The sequence below is a fragment of the Hypanus sabinus genome, chromosome 8, assembly GCF_030144855.1.
Source record: "Hypanus sabinus isolate sHypSab1 chromosome 8, sHypSab1.hap1, whole genome shotgun sequence".
NCBI lineage: Eukaryota > Metazoa > Chordata > Chondrichthyes > Myliobatiformes > Dasyatidae > Hypanus > Hypanus sabinus.
The window spans coordinates 140,723,705-140,746,125 of record NC_082713.1 but is presented as its reverse complement, the minus strand read 5'-3'; the positions used below and the strand labels follow the sequence as shown (position 1 = coordinate 140,746,125).

The following is a 22,421-nucleotide window of genomic DNA, read 5'->3' as shown; positions in this document are numbered from 1 at the left end:
ATTTGGAGTACTGTGGGCAGGTCTGTGCCCCTTATCTTAGAAAGGATGTGTTGAAACTGGAGGAGGTGCAAAGGAGATTCATGAAAATGATTCCAGGATTGCAAGGCTTGTAATGTGAAGAGTTTTTGATGGCTCTGGGCCTGTATTCACTAGAATCCATAAGAATGAGGGATGACCTCATTGACACCTACTGAATGGTGAAAGGCCTTGATAGAGTGGATGTGAAGAGGATCTTTCCAATGGTGGGTGAGTCTTGAACCAGAAGACACAGCCTCAGGATAGAGTGGCATCCTTTTAGAATGGAGATGCGAAGGAATTTCTTTAGCTAAAGTGCTGAATCTGTGGAAATCTTTGCCACTACTTTTTCTAGTTTAGTGGACATTTTCACTATTCTAGCAAGGGAAGCCATTGCCAGTCACAGCAAAAACTCTGATGAAGGACTATATTCCTAGATGGAGATGGGGATTGCCATGTCACATCAACTTGGACCAAGGATCATACTTCACTGGGAATATTTGTGAGTGGCATTGGGAGACAAAGGCACACAGTCAGAGCCGCAGCACATCCAGGCAAGACCACCGCCGGCGCTGACCCCCAGGGCTGAGGGTCTGCCTGCCCCAGAAGGGAGATAAAAATACACGGAGTTCACTTGTGGCACTAGCAAAAAGGACACATGAGTTAAACAGAAAACAAGGGGAAAACAGGGCTAAATTAACATAACAAAGATGGCAATGATTGGAACCATTACTGCATTTGATAGTGGCATTGAAGACTGGGCAACTTATATTGAGAGAGTGGAGTTATATTGTGAGGCTAAGGTTGTTTGTGATGAAAAGAAAGCCAGCGTCTTACTCAGTGTTGAGAGCAAAAACATACAGGCTGCTACGGAGCTTGTTAACCCCTGAAAAGCCAGCTGACAAAATGTTCAAGCAAATAGCAGACACTCTCCAACAGCATTTAAATCCCAAACCACTGGTCATTGCTGAAAGATTTAAATTTCATGAATGGAATCAGAGCAAAAATGAAAGCATTTCTGAATATTGTGCGGAATTGCGCAAATTATCAGAACATTTTCAATTTGGAGCTGGTCTATCGGATGCATTGAGGGACAGGTTAGTGTGTGGCATGCACTGTGAAAAAACCTTTACTTAAGGCGCTGAATATTGCAACATCAATAGAAACAGCAGCACGGGACGCTTCAGAGATACAGGTGTCCCCCACTTAATGAAAGTTCGCTTTACACCACTTCGCTTTTATGAAAGACCTACATTAGTACATGTTTTCGCTAACTGAAAGAAATCCGAAGAGGATTTTGCTTTTACGAAAAAAGGCGCCTGCTTTAAACTTTACCCTGAGAAAGACTACCATGACCATGAAGCCTTGCGCAGGCAGGAGTACGCGCATGCATGTATGTGCCAAATTTTTTTTTTATACAAATCAGTTTTTGGCTAAATCTTCTGGCAAGTGAAACTACACCGTACATGCATTATTTCTACTTTATAAAGGCTGTGCATTTTATCATATCATTCCTGCTTGTACTCTATGTTAGTGTTATTTTAGGTTTTACATGCTGTTTGGTATGATTTGATAGGCTATTTTTTGGGCCTGGGAACGCTCAAGACTTTTCCCCATATAAATTAATGGTAACTGCTTCTTTGCTTTACGCCATTTTGGCTTACAAAAGGTTTCATAGGAATGCTGTACTTTTGGATAGCGGGGGAAAGCTGTACAACAGAAATCTTTGGAATATGCTACGAATAAAATGTCACTGAACAGAAATGAAGAAAAGAAATGTTACTGTTGCCGGATCATGTCACATGACCCTGATGACTATTGGTTTAAAGACAAAGTAAGCAGAAATTGTGGCAAACAGGGCCACACTGGCAGAGTATGCAAAGCTAGTAAACAGCAGAAAAAGGACAAAATACAGAGAAACAAGAAATCCCAGAAAGGAAAACAAAACAATGTACACAAAATGGAATTACGCAGTTCTGATGAAAACAACTCAGACGAAAGTGAATTGTCTTGTCTGCAACTTCAGTGTGAAAGAGACAGATGATCGAAGAGTAATAAGGATCACTCCACAAGTGGCAGGTGTGAGACTGAAAATGGATTTGGACCCAGGCTCAGCTTTATTGGTGATCTCTGTACACAACTACAAACGACTGTTTTCTTACATACCTCTGAAACGAACTAAACTACTGCTAAAGACTTACAAAGGACAGAAAATGCACCCCATAGGTAAAATTAAAGTGACAGTGACCTACGGAGACAAAACATAGCAGCTGAACCTCTATGTACAAAAAAACGGAGGACCACAGTTGCTGGGACGTGAATAGCTGAGGAAACTCCAGTTGGATTGGCACACCATCAAGGCACTAGGTCTGTCAACAAAGTAGGGTAGTTCAGCGGGGAAGATGTCCGCAGCTCTCCTCTCACCCATTGTTGACTATTACAATGCCGAGGAGGAGCTAGACAGCGTTGATGATGAGGACGTATTCATGGCTGCGACTCCGATGAAGATACAGATGATGCAAGAGAGACAGATATTGCCAATAAGCAGGATGATGAAGACTACCTGGAAGTACAAAAGCAGATGTACCAGGAGAAAATGACATCTCTCAAAAGACAGCTACAGCAGTTACAGGAAGGCACTTGGCAGGAGTATCAGAAAAGGATGAAGAAACTAGATCAACAATACAAGGAAAGAATTTAAAATGCACAGCTTCTTCTGCAACTGGAGACAGAATAAGTGGAAAGGAATTATATTAAAGAGAAGAAAGCAGCAGTGAAGGAATTTGAAGATAAAAAGATTGAGTTACAAGAAAAAGATGATTGAGAATGAGAGGCTAACAATGGAACTCACAGGAGATTCTAAGGAGGTAAAGCCAATAATGACTAGGAAACTAAGAAGACCTAATGACCCTGTTCCAATTACAGACAAAAGACAAAAATCTGCAGTTAAATTACTTGTTAACAGATGAACAGATAATGGAAGATCTGCGAACTCTCAATAAGCTTAAGTCTCCGAAAAGACCAGCAACTCCGTCTTCTCCTAAGCATCTTCCCAGCACTCCTGCTGAATCACCAGCACAAAGATATGAAGCACAAGTAGATGATGGAAAGTTGTATTACAATAAGAGATGGTATCATAAAAGGTCAGGCTATCTATTTGGAATCTAAGGAGAATACAAAGATTGGCTGTGTAATTAGCTCAGTTGGATCAAATGAGATATGGGTAAAGAAGACAAGTGATAGCACAAAGATGCATATATATCTAGGACAGCTGCACAGAGGTGTCTGCATTATACGGAGGTGATCTGCTGCCTAGGACTCTTAGCAAGTTGGAGGCACAGATCTTCTTAACTCCCTATGCTGAGAAGTCAACTTTTCATGACTTTTATATGGAAATCTGTATTAAAACAAACAAATTATTGACAGACGTTACCTGGAGAGGCAGAGAAGACACCTCCAGAGACTTGAGTTATAAATGGGTCTTAAACCAAAAGTAAAAAAAAAAGGCTTGTTATAATTTGATATTAAGTTACTTAGTAAACAAATGGTAGGCGTTTTTATGTTAAGGGTAAACATATTTGTTTAGTATAGTGCCCCAGTTAAAAAAATAGTTGATACACTATTAAGATAAAAGGGGAAGAGTGTGCCATATAGTCTACAGTATGATAAGGGACTACTTTATGTTTTAGTAACACGTTGTTGAATGCGCTATTAGGCGCATATTGAGCATGCGTTATTAGGCGCATATTGATCTGTATGTGTGTGTTAAATTCGGACTCTGCCAGTAAAAAACCATGAAACTTAGCTCCCGTCTCCAGCATTTTTATTTATAGCATTGTTATGTAGCCAGACCACATACACAACAGTGAGAAATTATGTCAACTGATGAACATTGAAAGATCTTTTCATTGTCTATGTCACCCAGAGTCATCAAGACAGGTCAAACTAGTGAATGGAGCCATCAAACGACTGACAAAATATAATGAGGAAGGTATACCATGGCCTACGGTTCTTCCTATAGTCTTATATAGCATCACAGCAACCCCAATTAGAAAATTAAACTAAAGTATTAACACAAAGTACACTGCAGATGGTGTGGTCAAATCAATACGTACAAACAAACTGGAGGAACTCAGCAGGTTGGGAAGCATCCGTTGAAATGAGCAATCTTTCACCCTGCCTTCTCCACCCTGGCAACTTTTTTCACCTGGCACCTTCCACCCTTCCCCCACCTTCTTTATAGGGCTCCCCTCCTTCTTCAGTCCTGATGAAGGGTCTTGGACCCAAAACTAAAGTGTTAACAGGGTGTCCTACGTCACTGATGGGACCTCTTGATCTCAGAGAGGCTGATATGGCAGACAGTTTAAATATTGAGTGAAATTAAGCTATTCAGTCTGCTTCTAGATTAGACTGTTATTTTCTTTGCAGCTTAACAATTACTTTTCTGTTCGTATTTTACGTAACTACTTATATACATGTAACTGTTTAGCATGTTTCTTAGTGGCCACAGTATGTACTGTATATGCAGCTATTCAGTGTGTCCTTGGTGGTTACAGTTCTTTGTATCATTCTGGAAAGCTCCGGAAACTTCTCTTGACATTACATTATTTGAATAGAAGCTATCCTGATTAGCTAACTCTTATCCACAAATGCAAATGGAATGTTTCATATCTATGGGTATACAAACATTCGACCACATTGGTCCACCATTTTTTGTCTTCTTTTGCGTTCCCCTCTCTTCACTTATTAGACCTCAATTACTGAATATTTTCAACTTTCTTTGTTTTATTTATGTTTAATAGAACAATTGTGAAGTAATAAACTTTGTGCCTCTTTCCTGACTTCCGAAAAAAACCTTGGATTAAAACCATCAGGAAGCAAGTGCCTTCCTTCATAAAAGGCCAACATGCTGGTGCAGTGAGTGATTAGATAGTCTCTATTATGAGAGCATTTGTACAGGAGTAAAGAAGTATTATTGCAATTATGTAGGGCCTTCATGAGAAGGAACTTAAGAGCATTAGATACAGTTCTGGTATCCTGCTTGAAAAAGTAAACACTTGTCAAAGAGGAAAGATTCACTAGTTGTTTTCAAGGGTGGCAACTTTTCCATACAAGGAGTGATTAAGTACACCATAAGAAAAGATATCTTCGAAACTTACAAAGCTTTTAATGGATTTGACAGGCTAGATACAGGGATGGCAGTCCCCCTGGCTGTGGAGCCTAGAATCAGAATGCGCAGTTTCAGAATAAGGGAAGGCCATTTAGAACTGAGATGAGGAGAAATTTATTAATTCAGAGAGTAGGGAATATGTGGAAATCAGTACCCAAAAGGATTGTGGACACTCTGTCATGAAGTTCATTTAAAACAGAGAACTACATACTTTTGGCTATAAAGGAATCAAAAGCAAGGTTCTAAGAGTAGGGAAAGAGCAAAAAGGTAAAAGATCAGTTATAATCCTGATGAACAGCAGAGCAGGCTTGAAGGGCCAAGTGGCCTTCTCCTAATCCTATGAAACAAAGTTTTTTTTTTCCAGATGTTTGTTTTTTTTGTCAGACAAGGATTGCAATAAAAACTGAATTTTAGAAATACTGCTTACCTGAGCACTGCTATTCTGGCACATCATCTTGTAGATTTGATCAATTTTCACTGAAACATGCTCAAAACAGTGGTTAAACAAATTGTATCTCCTTCTTTTGACATGTTCAAACTCCTGTCTGCAGATTCTAGCTTTCTTTCTGCTTAAATCAAATGCTAGCAAAAGAAGATAAACCAAGATATAAAAATAATCATACTGCAATAATTATACACTGATGATTTCTGATATACTTATTAATACCTATTTCAAATTGGAGGCACGACATTTTAGAAGCAGTAAATGAAAATCAAACAAAACTGTACAAGCTGGAAATCGGATACAGAAAATGCTGGAAACTTCAATAAAGACATGAGTAAATTAGCAATGGCTAACCTTTAGGTTAAAGAATTAATTCATTATATCTTTAAGGCAAAAAAACCGAAGTGATCCAGCCATGGCTATCAATTAAGATTGAAGATCAAAGAAAAACTAGCTTTTAAGTACACTCAGGAATACAGAAAATTTTAGTGTTACGAAGAAATATTAAGACATTGTTAAAAAAGGGAATGGATTACATGAGATAAATACAAACTGTAAAAGCTTCTAAAATGTATAAAATATAAGTTTTCATAAAAAACAGAAAATATTGCGGAACATGGTTCCACAGGTCTCAATAGTAAAATATCAGCCATTATCTTATGAAAGGTGCTGCAGTCACGAGGATTACATTGAGCTTCCACTTCTAATTCTTGGATGAATATGAGCACCCTGATTTTCAAAACTAGCCTTGATTGAGAATATGGGAAAATATAGAAATTCTGTGACAATAAAGGCTAGGAAGTCCTCTGCATGAATGAATGAATAACATATGCAGATGTTAGAGGCTGCTGATGAGATCAACACAAGGAATGAAGGGACATAGGCAGAGTGGTCTCAGAAGTTCAATGACCTTATTTTTCTTCTTCACTGTCCTTCAGAATCAATAATTACTTGCTTTCATTCTGATTCTTAAGAATTAACAGGAACGTTGGAATAGTGTTTTGGCAACCTAGTATTAGGTCTACAGGAAGACAATTTTCTTGCTCTTCCAATGCATTTGGAGGATTATGCAGTTTTGGTGATTGTTTTTACAGTGCCTTGAAGTGTAAGTAATGCAGATTGCAGGTGTATCTGGAAAGCAGGGATCATTGCAGTCCCAGTAGACCATGACTTTATGCCAAAACCAAGGACTTGATCCTGAAATCCCATTGTACTTACAGTTACCCTGGCAGACAGACTGTTGTGGTAAATTTCGACATGTCTACCTTCAACAAGGTATGAAAAATGGCCCATTATTTTCAAGGTTTTACTGTTCCAAGGACCTTTATTGTTGGAGGGAGGTGTTGTGGGAACAGATCAGCAAAGGATCTAGGTCTTGTAGTGCTGAGTTTAAGGCCCATAGAATCATATGCTTCAGTGAACAAATTGATAATGACTTGGCTCTCTGTGTGTATGAAGACATGAATAAAACTTGCATACTATAACTTGACAACAGAGGATTGAATGATCTTGATTCTGTTGCAGCCACTGCAGGGTGTAGCTCTGAAGACTAGCACTGCTACTGTGAGGAGCTTGTTGAAGGTCAGGTGTAGCAAAGCAGTAAGAACAATTAAACAATGAGTCAGAGCACTAATGCAGTCTTATCTTTAATAGTGCTCATCTTAAAATACATGCAAGATAAAAATAAGATTATGTAGATACCCCATTTTTTGGAGGATCCCTATCAGGGGAACAAAAAGCTTTAGTGAAATCTAAAAAGACCAGGAACAGCTGCTGAAGCAGTGGCTTCTACTGAGACAAACAAAAGGTGTTTGCAAGACCCTGCTGGATATCAACAACTTAAAAGTACTGCAGGTCTACCCCATCAGTGCATTGCTTGACAGTGGAGAAACTAAAGGATCTGGACTTGGTGCAGATCATGTTGCTGCCTGCACCAGCAAAGCATTGGTACTTGAAGATGGTGTGCAGTCTAACAGCGAGTGATTGTCTTAGTCATTTTTCTTGTGATTGTAAGAGTCTGTTGAACATAGTTAATGTAGAATACTGCAAGTCTGATTCACTGATTTATTTGCTTCATTTGAAGCAGCGTGGTACAGTGTCCCAACTGGAACTGGTGCTGTCCCCTAGCATTTGCTCAGCAGAAGACAAGCTGTATTGTGTTCGGCTGCAGATCCATAATATTCATGGACTTGGGGTCTTGGACTTTTTTTGTGTGACAGTATTTTATTAATATCTTATATGTGCTTGCTTTCTTATACAGTATGTGCTTTATGCTGTGTTTAACTGTTGGTACTGTGTTTTGCACATTGGCCCTGGAGTAATGCTAGTTTTGTTTGGCTGTGTTTATGTATGGTTGAATGACAATTAAACTTACATTTCTGAGACTTATTAAATAGTGACGAACACATCATTATGTTTCTTGATGAACAAGTTCTCACAATGTGATTCAAGGAACAGCTCTTCAGCCATTAGCAGGCAACTGAGGAGAGTTGCTGTGGCTTCTGTGCTATTCCACACATCATAAACGATTTGGACCCCTTCCTATAGGTGTCTCTTTATCTTTGATAAATGGCAGTTGGCTGGGTGTCAGCAAGTGATTTATAAGACATTGTCTGAGAAGTTCTGCTTTGTGGCCCTTGGGTGCTTCAACATTTATCTTCTTGGGGCAATGTATATGTTGATTCTGATGTTTTAGGGCTAGGCTGATAGTGATAATAGAGTGGATCAGGTAGTGATCTGACCAGTAGCAGTTATATAGCCACTCATTTAGACAGTGATATAATCTATCAAATGCCAGTGTTGGTTACATAATTTATTATTTGCACCAGGAAAGTTTAAGAAATTGGTTAAAAAAGTATGAGATGTTGATCTGTAGAACAGAAGCCCAGTGTACAAGATCAAGGGAAGCCTTTATGAGCCTTTGTGAAATACTAGTTAGGTCACAATTTAAGTTGCCATTGCTTAGGAAAGACGTAAAAGCTTTAGAGAGTGGAAAATGACTAAATGATTCCAGATGGAGGTTGTTCTCTTTTGGATATTGAAGGATGCAAAGAAATCTAATGGAACTATTTAAAGCCCTTTACAGACTCAGCCTGTGAGAAATCCAGTTTCATTTATTCCATCAGTACACATCAAAAACTATGTCATAATGTGTCCAGCAAGTTACCAATGTGTCCTGTGTAAAAGGTCAATAGAGTTACTCTTGCAAATCAAAATATTGGTCCTTTGCTTTGAACCTACCATTGACTGATTGTTCAAACTTATCACACACATTTTGTAGCTTTTCTACTGCTCTCAGATTTGGTGCAGTTGTTTTGTGTAAAATCTTCTCCTTTTCTTCTAATAACCTATTCAGTCTATCCTCCTCTATCCCAATTTCTTTAGGGGATGTAAGACCCTGTAAAAATGTCATGACAAGTTATTTAATGACACTTAATATAAAAGTTGCAGTTCAGTTAACATTCAATTACAAAGTTTAAGTGGAAATTAGAAATAAGGAAACATCTGCAAATTGTTCATTATCAGTATTGCTTTTAATATTGTCCCCTTTACCAATAATTGTAAAACTGACTTGTGTGGCTTAAGCTTCTTTAGAGTTCAAAAGATCAGAAATTAGTAACGGCATGTAAATATGAATGAATCTCATGGTTGTAATTTGTGTGATATATGTGCTTTAATAATAAATTTACTTTGAACTTACTAATGAAACACGCACATTTAATCTAAATACCTAAATCTGTAAAGCCAACAGATTATCCCACTGCTACATAACATACTTGTGTCATTGCAAGCACATAATGTGACCTATATTTATGTCATACATATGCAATGGTTGAAAATAAGTTGTGCAAAAGGTGTGTAATGAGAAGTCTTTTTATACAGTGCATTTTATTTCATAGATTTATTTGATTCAGAGTGGTGCAAATACGAGTTGGATGTTGGCTTTTTACTTGCTTTTATCAGACAGTACCAATTATAATTGAACTTTTCATAAGATCTTGATTTAAATTCAACTTATCACATATACAGTGAACTGTTCCATTTGCATTAACAACCAACATACCCAAGAATGCCTACAAATGTTGCCACACATTCCAGCACCAGCACAGCATGCCCATTAGAGGTAAATCTTTCTCTCAGAGAGTGCAGTTATACTAAACTGCAAGGCTTGCAATCAACCTTGTCATTCAGTATATTGTACCAAATCACTGAATGTGTTGGAAATCACAATACTTGTCAAAGATTCATTTTCCAACAACTATGTTAGCCCATTGATTTTGCTGGAAGGTCAGACATTCAGATGGCTATGAATCATTTCCAGGTGATTTTCTACCATGTAATTTTCATACGGATTTGCACTGAATTTCTTCAGGGAGTATTTACATTTACACCCCTGACCCTCATTCACAAATGTGAATGAGTTTACCAGTTCTTCCACAAATGGTGGCTCCTCTAACTCCATGCACCATCCTTTACTTTCACCTAGATAAAGGGGGTTAAACTAAATAATTTTTCCTTGAATTTCAATCACCACTCAGTTAAAAGATGACATTACTGAAGTCACACAGCAATGTCAATCTTTTTGTGCCTCATTTTGAACATCTCTTGGTACAATTCTATTTTTTTCAATAACATTGAAGGGCATGGTTTTGCTGCTTTCACTGATATCTATTATAAACCAATAATTCTTTCTTTGTATTTTCCCAGCCAATTTTTAATGGACTCTTATTTCTTTCACCCAGATTCTCCACCCCAATGCATCTACTCTGCTGATATAATCTTTTATGATAGTTTCATAAAGTATTGCTTTTCCTTGGCAAGGATTCCTCTTGGTGACAGTAAACAAAAGCCTCAAATGCCTTTACCCCACTTTCAATGCTTTGACCACCTGCAATATTTGATCTTTTTGTTTTCCCAATATCCAAAATACTTTAATATGATAACAAAGAATTTCTCAAAGAATTATATTCATTAGTTTCAAACACTCAGTTTGTGATAGTCAGGGGAAGGAAAGGAAATAGGTATGAGAGAATAGCAACGTCATTATCAAGTACTCCTCGATTAGATACAGAAACACTAGATTTGGGATGATGTTCCTTCCAAGTGTGTTTCAGCCAAAAATATATATTTCAGGAGAATATCCTGTGAAACAAGAAATGTTTGCTATTGCTAAGTAGCAGACTAACTATCTGCCACTAAAAGACATCAGTAGAGGAAGACTAGGCTAGTTTGGGTTCAAGATCCATTTACTGGAACAGTGGGAGAATAAAAAAAGTATAAATTGGAATGAGCTAATCATAGTACCTTAATAACATAAAGATAATCCATACAATCCTCAGAAAAACATAAGTATGATAAGTATTTGACAGAAGGAGTGTGCCTCATTTATTACTGAAAAAGCTCATTTTTTTTTGGAATGGAACCAATCAGTAACCAATAGATTTTGTATTTAAAGTAGATCATTGTCCAAATCAGCCATGACATATCCACCAAGGCTTGTGTGTCATATCCTCATATCCCTTATCTACTGTAATAAGCTGCAATGGAAAAATATTTCCCTCAAATTTTCAAATATTGTGTACAACTATAGAATTTTTAAGTGTAAGATGTTAAATAGTTGAATATGCAAATTCCTTACTTTCAGATCTGTTGGTAACTCGCTGTAGTCTATTACAAAACCAGCTTCCAATTCAAAGATATCTACTGTTGCCTGTGTGCTTTCTTCTTCTGTTCCAACCTGTGATGTAAAAAAAAACACATTTCTAGAACAATTACACAATATATGTACTTTCAAGCAGTCCTCTGGGGTTGAAGATGACTTTGGTCATAAATGAATCAATTCTATCCTTTTCTCTCATAATCGTAAATTAGGACATGATAAAAAAAAAGGCCATTATGTGGAAATGATTGATGAAAATAACTTGTTTTTCTGTTTCTAGACTGTTGAGTTATCAATACCAGGTGCTTTCAACATGACAGTTAAAGATCACAGTGGTCTCATATTTACAGTAATAGATTGGTGACCTTTTCCATTGGCCTGTAACACAACACTGAAATACACAAGGAAAGAACATTCAAACATAATGTGAAAGCTTCAAATCTTGTGATAAGATATTTTAAGCAGTTTCTAATAATGGACTGAATCAGAATTGTCCATTTCTAAAAGTAAAATACAAAATGCTGCAAGCACTCAGATGGCTGGGAAGCATCAATGAAGAGATAATATCAGATCAATAATCTTCCCATATTAAACTTAAGGAGTTCATATTTACTTCTTCCAAGGAGGACTAGAAGTCATTAGACAATTAACTTGTACAGAAAAGGTAACTCAGCAGCTTAAGTTGGTATATCGGAGTTCAAATTCTGCCGTGGCAATATTGGAAACCGCACCTGCCAGTTCACAACAACTTAGAACAGAGATCAGCAACCCGCTGTTCTAGAGTGACATGTTGTACTTTAACGACTTTAACGCAGATCACGATCCTGATAAAATTGTAATCTTTTTAGTCACTAACCCAAGATGATTCAAGATCTTTGAATCCAGAACTGCAGCCGGCAATATATGGTTTGAAGACCACATCGGCCCCACGCTCATAAGTCCTGCTTTTGTCCTGTCTAGCTGTTCACCACATTAGATGCCCTTCATATCAGGTATCCCAGCCCTGATACTACGGTTCCCAGGAATCCCCAGGACGGCCCCATCTTCTTAAAAGGCCCATCTCATCATCGAAGCAGATTGGATGGCATCAAACGAGTGTTGTGGAAGTTGCAGCTGCAGTCCCACAGCTGTCTAAACCACCAATCTCTGACTGGGACAAGAGATGAGATGCCCAGAGACCAGAGGCATAGCAGCAGATAAACTTAGTTGAATCTTCTGGGCCTGAGTCAAGGTCCATATCCAGTTCAAACTACTATCAATCTACACTAGTGAGCTCATGACAGAAATCCAGTAACTGTGAGTCGAGATATGCCAACGTTCAACTCTATTTGTAAGACAAATCTCACTGATTCTAACTGCAGTTTTAAAGAGATTCAGATTTAGATTTATGTAGTTCAAATTCAATACATTGAAACATATAATGAAATGTGTCAGTTGCATTAACAATCAACACACCCAAGGATGTGCTGGGGGCAGCCTGCAAATAAATACTGGCATCAACACAGCATGCCACAATGTTCATCTGAACAACACGAGCAGCAACAACAACAAGAACAAATCCCCTTCCCACCACCCCTACCCCCAGTCACGCACGTTACAGATGCGACAAATCTTTAATAAGGTAGAAATGCTAGAGCTAGAAATTTATTAGCCTATTAAATCATGGGCTAAAATATCATTTGCAGGAGCCCTGTGTTAAAGGTGCTGTTGGAGGATGACCTTCTACCTAATCTCTGCAAGCTTATGTATACACACTGTTTTCCTGTCACTCCTCAGTTAATGCCCAAAACATAAGCAAGATCATATACAATACCTAAGCTCTAAAAAAATAGAATGCAGTCAGCTTAGACATGCCAATGTGGAAGTCTTTGCACAAACAGTTGTATATCCCTGGTTTCAAGTTCAAATGTATCATCATGGGTATAAATACCCAGAGTATAACTGCCACGAAATGAGCATTTTACGTTAATAAATGTAAATGAACATAAATTAAATGACAAAATACTCCTTATGCTGATAATGGTTACATATAAAACTAAGTCATCTAATCAACCTGAATTCCCATCTGACAGCAAGTGTGATTTACATAATGTATTTGGTTATTTCAAACACTGTTGCCATGTCATATTAATTTGCTACAGGAAATTCAAAACCATATATTAACCATGTAACCAGCTGCACAGGTAAGGAAGCTTTGAGCTATGATGCATACACTGTCAGTGCTTTTCTCCGATGCTACTAAGAAGTTCTTTACATTTTCTCTGCCGCTGGAAGAAGATGGTACCAGTGAACAACACAACCAAGGGCGACAACATCCAGACGGTTCACAAAACTATTTCTTTCACTTTTTAACATCATCTTTTTCTTTCAAACATGGTTTTGCTATTGTTGGAGCCTGTGATCAACATTTTGGTAGCATGTATTTTGAGCCAATTGAGCAATCTGGCACTTTGCTGTCTCCAAGGATGTTTCAAGTGAAGAGTGCGGCCTAGAGGCCAGGAAGCCTGGAGACAGGCCATGCGCCCATGATAGACTCTATTTCTTGCTGGTCTCGCCAATTAAAGCACTGAGGAAGATCAAAGTCATTGGGGCGAGTAAGTGTTCAGCGCCATCTACCAGCTTCTTACTCGCTGCTGCCAGAGGAAGGTATCTAGATGTGAGTTTCTCTCTCCCTCTCACTCACTGCTCCCAAAGAAAGGACCCTGTATTCAAATTGTGTCTCTTTCTTCCTTGATGCTGTTGAAGGATAGTGCCAGGGTTCTGGGTCCTGGGCTAGGTTTAATTGATGCGGTTTGTGGATTGGATGCTGTAGTTCAGATTATGATGTGTTTCTGGTTGTTCCTTTTTTTTTGCTGTTTTGGGTGATTTTGAATCAGGATGGCCTGTGGATATGAACACTGAGCTGAACTGTATATGCATGGACTCTTTCAATTTTGTACTTCATATTCTGTGTTTTCCTTGTTTTTTTTTTGTTGCTGTTAACATTTTTTTTGCATGTGGGTTGATGCTTATTCTTTGAACAGGTTCCATGGTTTTCTGTCTTGTGTTTGTCTGTGGGAAAGACGTATCTCAATATTGTACACTGCATACATACTTCGATAATAAATGTACTTTGAACTTTGGTTTGATGTAGAGGGTTTGCAGTTTTCCAGCATGATGTCACTGTGATTCTGAAGGAATTTCATGTTCATATGGGAAGACCATCCAGAACCACCTGAACTTCCAACAAGTTAGCAATCCTGGAAAATATGAGTGCTTGAGACTGCCAGCTGCACTCAAGAAGCATCTCTTCCAAAGTAGAGACCAATTGTGAGCTCCATCCTGCAAATGTATGCTACGAACTGCAGGCCATGTCACAAAACAACCATTGTCAGCTGTAAGCTAAGAGGTACAGGCTCCCAAAGACCTTCACCTTTGCAGGAAAAATAGTACAGGAATTGCAGTGTGATCAGGGCTATGTTTGAACATCATATCATGTGATAATTGACTTAGAAAATGTTAGCCCTTGGATCCATTATGCTGAAGAGGCCTGAAGTAGTCCTCTGATTTCAGAATGGTGGATGGACATAGACTGTACAACTTCAAACAGACTTGCACAGCATACCTGCTAACAGTGTAATCAAGGATTTAAAAAATGGTTCTGTATTTTATTTCCACTAAAAAGTACTCCATGATAATTAGGTGGAAGTCACAGTTCTTTTCTCTAATGATTTGCCCCTTTACCTGAAACAACATATTTCCAACTATTCAGACATTCTAAAAAGTAACAAGAAAATAAATTCCAATTCTGTATATACCTCACCAATTTCTTCTAGTTTGCCCTGGAGTAATTCAATCTGTATATCCTGGACTTTGCAGGCAATCAGAAGATTGTGTCGCTCCAACCTTTTTTGTTCTATAGATGCTTCAATAGAAACATGCTCTTTCTGAAACTTTGTCAACTCCCTAGACAGAAAAGACATGAAGTTTTTGTTTATATTTTTAAGTTTCCAGTGCTGATTATTGTGCTTGAATATAAATACACATCTATTTTCTCTCTCAAGCTCTTTAAGAATTGTGTATATTTCAATCAGTTAACTTCTTATTTTCCTAATTTCACTCTGCTCTCTTTAGTATCTCTTCATACCACAAACCAGTCATTCCAGGAATTAATCTGGTAACTTTTTATTGCACTTTCACTGATCACACACACACACTCCTCCCCCTCCTCCCACTTAAGTATGTGTCTCACCTATAACATTCCTGTATTTAGTCCTTAGAAGTCATTTTTAAGAGTTTTGCCATCACTAATAATTGCCCATCCCTCACTGCCCTTGTAAAAAGTAGGTTATTAGGTAATTTCAGAGACCACTTTAAGTGTTTATCACACTGCTCTAAATTTGAAATCACACATAGGCCAGGTTATAAAATAATGACATAATTCCACTCTAAAAGCAGATACCAATTTGGTGGATTGGATGCTTTAGTTTTAGTTCCAGTTTTTCAACTGAATTTAAATGCCATAGCTAACTTGATTTCTGGATGGTTAACCTATGTCTTTGGGTTACTAGTCTGTAACAACTGTATCATCATTATACTACCATTTCTCTCAAATACTGTTTTCCTGTTTACTGCACTTAGATTTTAACTTTAATCAGAATTAAAAATCAGATATAATATCTGATATAAGGGAGGGAGTGAGAGAGAGGGGGGAGTGAGAAAGAGAGAGGGGGAGAGGGGGGCTGGAGGGAAGGGAGGGGGAGGGACTCTGACTGTTTGTCTTCAGGCTCCTAATTTTAAAGTGACTTGTGTAAAATAAACACTAGCTTTCAACTTTACACCAGGTTTCAAAATGTATAACCTCATTTTTCTTTACTACAATTCATCTGTCACAGAACTGAAGTTCTCTGAATGCGAACGAGATTCATGGATGCTATGTTACCTCCTGGGTGCCGGTGTCTGAGACATCTCAAATCTAATCCTCAGTATTCTTAACTGGGAGGGTGAAAAGTCATGGTCCATGTAGGTACCAATGACATAGGTAGAAAGTGTGACAGGATTCTGCAAGGTAAGTTCAGGGTGCTGGGGGCTAAGTTAAAGGGCAGGACCTCCAGAGTTGTGATCTCAGCATTGTTACCTGTGCTACGTGCTGGTGAGGCCAGAAATAGGAAGATTTAACATGTGGCTAAAGAGTTGCTGTAGGAAGTAGAGCAATGAATTTTGGATCATTGGGCTCTCTTTTTGGAAAGGTGGGATCAGCACAGAAGGGACAGCTTACACCTGAACTGGAAGGGGACTAACATTCTAGCAGGAAGGTTTAGTAGTGCTGCATGGGAGGATTTAAACTAGACTTGCAAGGAGATGAAAACCAGAGTGCCAGAACAGATAGTGGAGAGGTTGTGGAGACAGATGTTGTTAAGACCTCAGACAAAGTCAGCAATCAAAAGGCTGCACTTGTTGCGACTTATGTCCTGAGCTGTGTATATTTCAATGCAAGAAGTATTGTAGGAAAAGCAGATGAGGTCAGGGCATAGAATAGCGGTCACCAACCTTTTTAAGCCCAAGATCCCCTAACTCAGCCTTAGTGTAAGGCAAGATCGACCTACTTAATTAGTCACACGCCTGCGCACTGGGCAGAAAAGACCAGAAGTAAAACCCCCCCCCCCCCACACACACACACACACACACACACACAACCCGGAAGAAGAAATAATGTGTGTACACCAGGGGTCACCACCCTTTTTTGCACCGCGGACTGGTTTAATATTGACAATATTCTTGCAGACTGGCTGACCGGGGGGTGGTGTTAAACACGACCAGAATACAGTGATACTCGAAGCAGGTTCCTTATGTCCACTCTATTCCGCAATTTAGTTTACGTGGCTCTTAGCACTTAGATTCTGTCCCGCTTGCTCACTTTTTTTTTCGCTGAAAAAATTCAACTGGTTTGTCTTTAAGTGCAGGGTGCTTGGACTCAGGGTACCGAAGCAGTTTTGAAGGCTTCACTGCCTCATTAGACAGCCTCTGGGCCCGAACTCCAGCCTCTTTCCCACCCGCCACCAGACGCCTTGGCCAGGTGCGGCTGGTTGTGGGTGAGGTGAGAGGACAAGGTCAGGGCCGTAAGTTCCCATGCCGGGGCCACGGCAGTCGCAGTCTGGAGAGAGCGACTGACCGAGTGAGGAGTGTGGCAGGGCACGTCCCCGCCAGGTAGGCGAGGTAGGTAGGATCTATCGGCCGACAAAAGTTTGGTTCAAGGGATGATTTCAGTAGATCACAGCAAGGTAGCTGCTCTGCTACTTACGAAATCCTGAGCTCGAATTAGGTCATCTGCAAATATTTTAGGACCCGGTTCCCTTAGAACATTGTGTGCTAAACAGGTTTAGAGGCAGCGCTCCAGGCCAGCAGCAATGGCACTTCTTGGCAGCCGGTTACCCGAGGCCAACCAGTGATCCCTGGCGCGAAGGCATCACTGCGCTTAGGCAACTGATGACCTCGCTTTAGTAATGACCTCACATGTGTTCATGTTCAATAGTGGGCGTGACAAGGAATGAGGAAAGGTGCCGCTGACTCACATCGACAAATCATATCGTTTCCTCGCGGCTCGGTGGTTGGGGACCACTAAAGTACACTGTGTAGTGTGTGGCGGGGGAGCTACACACATGCGCACTGGGCGGAAAGAACGGAACTAAAACCCCGCAACCCAGAAACAAACTCTCAACAGTATTTGTGTATTTATTTTTCTTTTCTACTGGGAAGGTCTCAAAGATTGACCAGTCAATCATGATCGACGGGTTGGCGACCACTAGCATAGACCAACAGATTGAATTATGATTTGCAGCCATTAGTGTAAGACTTGGTTGCTGGAGGGGCAGGACTGGCAGCCCAATATTCCAGGGTTCCATTGTCTTATGTGTGACACAGCAGGAGGGATTAAAGGAGGACAGCTGGCATTACTAGTCAGGGAAAATGTCATGGCATTGCTCAATCACGACAGACTGGAGAACTCCTCTACTGAGCCGTTATGGGTGCAATTGAGGAATAAGAAAGGTATGGCCATGTTAACGGGGCTATATTACAGACCACCCAACATCTAGAGGAACAAATTTCTAGAGGTCGCAGACTGCTGCAAGAACCATAAAGTTGATAATTTGGTGTTGATTTTAACTTTCTACATATTGACTATGCCTCCAATACTATAAATGCATTAGATTTGACAAGAGTTTTTCCGAATATGTTCAGGAAAGTTTCCTTAATCGGTATGTATAAGTCCCAACAAGAGAGTGTGCGATAGTTAATCTGCTCTTAGGGAGTGAGATCGAGCAGGTGACAGAAGTGTGCGTCGGAGAACACTTCGAATCTAGTGATCATAATGCCATTAGTTTCAAAGTAAATATGGAAAAAGATAGGTCTAGTCCATGGGTTGAGATTCTAAAATGGAGAAAGGGCAATTTTTATGGTTATCAGAAAGGTTTCTGGCAAGTGTGGATTGGAACAGACTGTTTTCTGGCAAGGGTGTACCTGGTATGTGGGAGGACTTCAGAAGGAATTTTGAGAGTACAAAGCTTGTAGGTGCCTATCAGAATAAAATGTAAAGAAAACAGGTAAAGAAAGTATCTCTTTGGCTTTCAAGAGATACTTGGGCCCTGGTTAAGAAAAATAAAGGAGATGCATAGTAGTTATAGATATGTAGGAAGAAATTAGGTACTTATGGAGTAGAAGTGCAAGAGAACATTTAAGAAAGACATCAGGTGGGCTAAAAGAAGGCATGAGGTTGCCCTAGCAAATAATGTGAAGGAGAATCCTAAGTGATTCAACAGAAGAGCAAAAGGATTGCAAATGACAAAATTGGTGCTCTGGAAGATCAGAATGACTCCATGCGTGGAGTCAAAAGAGATGGGGGAGATCTTAAACAGAATTTTTGCAACCGTATTTACCCAGGAGATGAGAATCTATAGAAGTGAGGCAAAGCAACATCGATTTCATAGACTCTATAGATATTCTAGAGGGGGAAGTGTTTGCTGTTTTAAGGCAAATTAGGGTGGATAAATTCCCAGGGCCTGACAAAGGGTTCCTCGGACCGTGGGAAGCAATTGCAGAAATTGCAGGGGGCCCAGCAGTGATATTTAATTCATCTTTAGTGACACACGAGATACCAGAGGATTGGAGGAGAGCTAATATTGTTCCACTGTTTAATAAAGGCTCTAAAAATAAACCAGGAAATTATAGGCTGGTGAGCCAGACATCAGTTGTGGGAAAGTTATTAAAAGGTATTTTAAGGGAATAGATATATGAATACTTGGATAGACACAGACTGTCATTAAGGTTAGTCAGCATGGCTTTGTGCATGGTGTTTAATAAATCTTAGAGTTTTTTTGAGGAAGTTACTAGGAAAGTTGATGAAGGCAAGTCAGTGGATGCTGTCTATACAGACTTTAGCAAGGCAGCTGACAAGGTCCTGTATGGGAGGTTGGTCAAGAAGATGCAGTTACTTGACATTCAAGATAAGGTAGCAAATTGGATTAGATACAAACAAGAGAAAATCTGCAGATGCTGAAACCCATGCAGCATACACAATATGCTGAAGGAACTCAGTAGGCCAGGCAGCATTTATGGGGAAAAAAATACAGCTATCTGGACTATTCCTCTTCCCACCCCGATACTTGTACATACGCCATCCCCTTCTTTCAATTCCTCCAGTTCCGTTGCATCTGCTCTAAGGATGAGGCTTTTTATTCCAGAACGAAGGAGATATCCTCCTTTTTTAAAGAAAGGGGCTTCATTTCCTCCATTATCAACGCTGTCCTCAACTGCATCTCTTCCATTTCATGCATGTCTGCTCTTACCACATCCTCCACCACCCTACCAGGGACAGGGTTCCTCTTGTCCTCACTTACTACCCCACAAGCCTCCGCGTCCAGCACATAATTCTCTGCAACTTCCACTGCCTCCAACGGGATCCCACCACCGAGCACATCTTCCCCTCCCCCTCCCACTTTCTGCTTTCCGCAGGGATTGCTCCTTATGCGACTCCCTTGTCCATGTGCCCCTCCCCACTGATCTCCCTCCTGGCACTTATCCAGTACTACACCTGCCCTTACACCTCCTCCCTCACTACTATTCAGGGCCCCAAACAGTTCTTCCAGGTTAGTCGACACTTCACCCTTGAGTCTGTTGGGGTCATATATTGTGTCCAGTGCTCCCTGAAGCCACACTCAGGTTGGAGGAACAACACCTTATATTTCATTTGCGTAGTCTCCAACCTGATGGCATGAACATTGATTTCTTGAACTTCCGGTAATGGCCCCCCCCCCCCCCCCACCTCTTCACCATTCCCCATTTTGCTCTCTCACCTTATCTCCTTGCCTGCCCATTGCCTCCCTCTGGTGCTCCAGCCCCCTTTTCTTCTTCCATGGCTCTTAGATTCCCCCTTCTCCAGCCCTGTATCTCTTTCACCACTCAACTTCCCAGCTCTTTGCTTCATCCCTACCCCTCCTGGTTTCACCCATCACCTTGTGTTTTTCTCTCCCCTCATCTTTTAAATTTACTCTTTTTTTCTCCCATCCCCAAAGGGTCTTGGCCTGAAACATTGACTGTACTTTTTTCCATAGATGTTGCCTGGCCTGCTGAGTTCCTCTAACATTTTGAATTTGTAAAATGGATTAGACATTGGCTTTGTGGGAAAAGGCAGAGAGTGATAGTAGATAGTTGCCTCTGACAGGAGGCCTATAAGTAGTGGAGTGCTGCAGGAATCGGTGCTGGGTGTCATTGTTTGTCACCTACATCAAATGATCTGGATCCCTTTATTCCTACTCTCTTTTCTGTCCATTAACAAATCCCAAACCCATGCCAGTGTATTACATCAACACCGATTTCTAATTTTGTTTAATAGTGTGGCATCTTTTTGAATGTCCAATGAAAGAACATTAATAAGCAATATTCTGCTTTTATGTTCTTCCTACTAAAATGTACATTCTTCATTCTCCATGTGATAATTTTTTTTCCACACACACTTATCTACATTTCCTTTGTCGATTGATTCTGTCCTCATTACAAGAAGCTTTCCTCCATTGCTTTGGATCATCAACAAATAAAGATACAATATACTTAGCTGTATCTTTCAGGACATTAACATCCATTGCCAAAATTTGAGGCCCCAATAATGACCATTGTGACATCTTGTTAGCTACAACCTTCCAAACTAAAAACGATCAATTTACCCAGACTATTTTCAGTAGTAACCTTAAGTTCATAACACAAAATTAATTTCTATTTGGCACCCTACAAAATGTTTTTATATATACCTAGAACACTCTACTTAGCAGTTTTCTTCATTCTGCTCTTTACATATTACATTCTAATAAATTCTCAAAGATTATTTCCCCTTTACAAGACTCAGGTGAATTGTATTGATTTGTAAAGTCCCTGGTAACTTTTTCCTTAATCACAGATTTTAGTATTTTTCCAACAAAAACATGTTACTTAGGCTAACTGGCCCACACTCACCTGTTTCTACCTTCTTACTTTCTTTAAGATTGTTAAATTTGCAGTCTTCCAATCCCTGGGAAATTTCCAGAATTAGGGAACTTTGGAAGATTACAATTAATGCATCACATAACACTGAGTGCCATGTCTTTTAAGACATGAGATTGCAGTTAGTCAGGTCCAGGAAAAAGACACTGATCCAAGGGCACAAAGATCATTAAATAAACAACACATATTTAAGATAATTGACAAAGGAAAGGTAAGATATGGATTAAAAAAATACATGTTCTTGTTATCTAATATGCTGTCTGCAAGAGTGATAGAAAGAGTTTCAATGTCACGTTTCAATAGGAAATTGCATAAACACCTGAAATGGTAAACTGGTAAGGCAATGGGGGAAAGGCAGAATTAGATAGTTCTTTCAAAATGCTGCCCATGCTTGATGTGATAGATAAGCTTTTTGTAGGTTTCCTTCCATTATTTTATGTTAATAGTTGTCACTTGATTTTTTTGTATTGAATGATCAAAAATGATTTAACCAAGCTATTAACGACTAATTTGATAAGTAGGCGTATTGCTGGATTTATTAAATTATAATTATTAGCAAACAAAAAAGTAGTAATTGTGCTCTAAACATCAATCATATGCTGTACAATGATACAGCAGCATTC

The 22,421-nt window shown here is 39.4% G+C and overlaps 1 protein-coding gene and 1 pseudogene across 1 annotated transcript in view; one reads left to right on the top strand and one right to left on the bottom strand.

The window, feature by feature from the left end:
* LOC132397678 (structural maintenance of chromosomes protein 1B-like) overlaps window positions 1-22,421 on the bottom strand; it is a 106,999-nt gene that overhangs the window by 26,394 nt on the left and 58,184 nt on the right. The window contains exons 18-21 of the mRNA XM_059976446.1: window positions 15,087-15,234; window positions 11,269-11,367; window positions 8,871-9,027; window positions 5,613-5,767 (exon numbers count right to left, since the gene is read on the bottom strand). Coding sequence (XP_059832429.1) covers window positions 5,613-5,767; window positions 8,871-9,027; window positions 11,269-11,367; window positions 15,087-15,234 — 559 coding nt within the window. The remainder of the gene's footprint in view (window positions 1-5,612; window positions 5,768-8,870; window positions 9,028-11,268; window positions 11,368-15,086; window positions 15,235-22,421) is intronic.
* LOC132397813 (sin3 histone deacetylase corepressor complex component SDS3-like) lies at window positions 2,418-3,331 on the top strand (annotated as a pseudogene).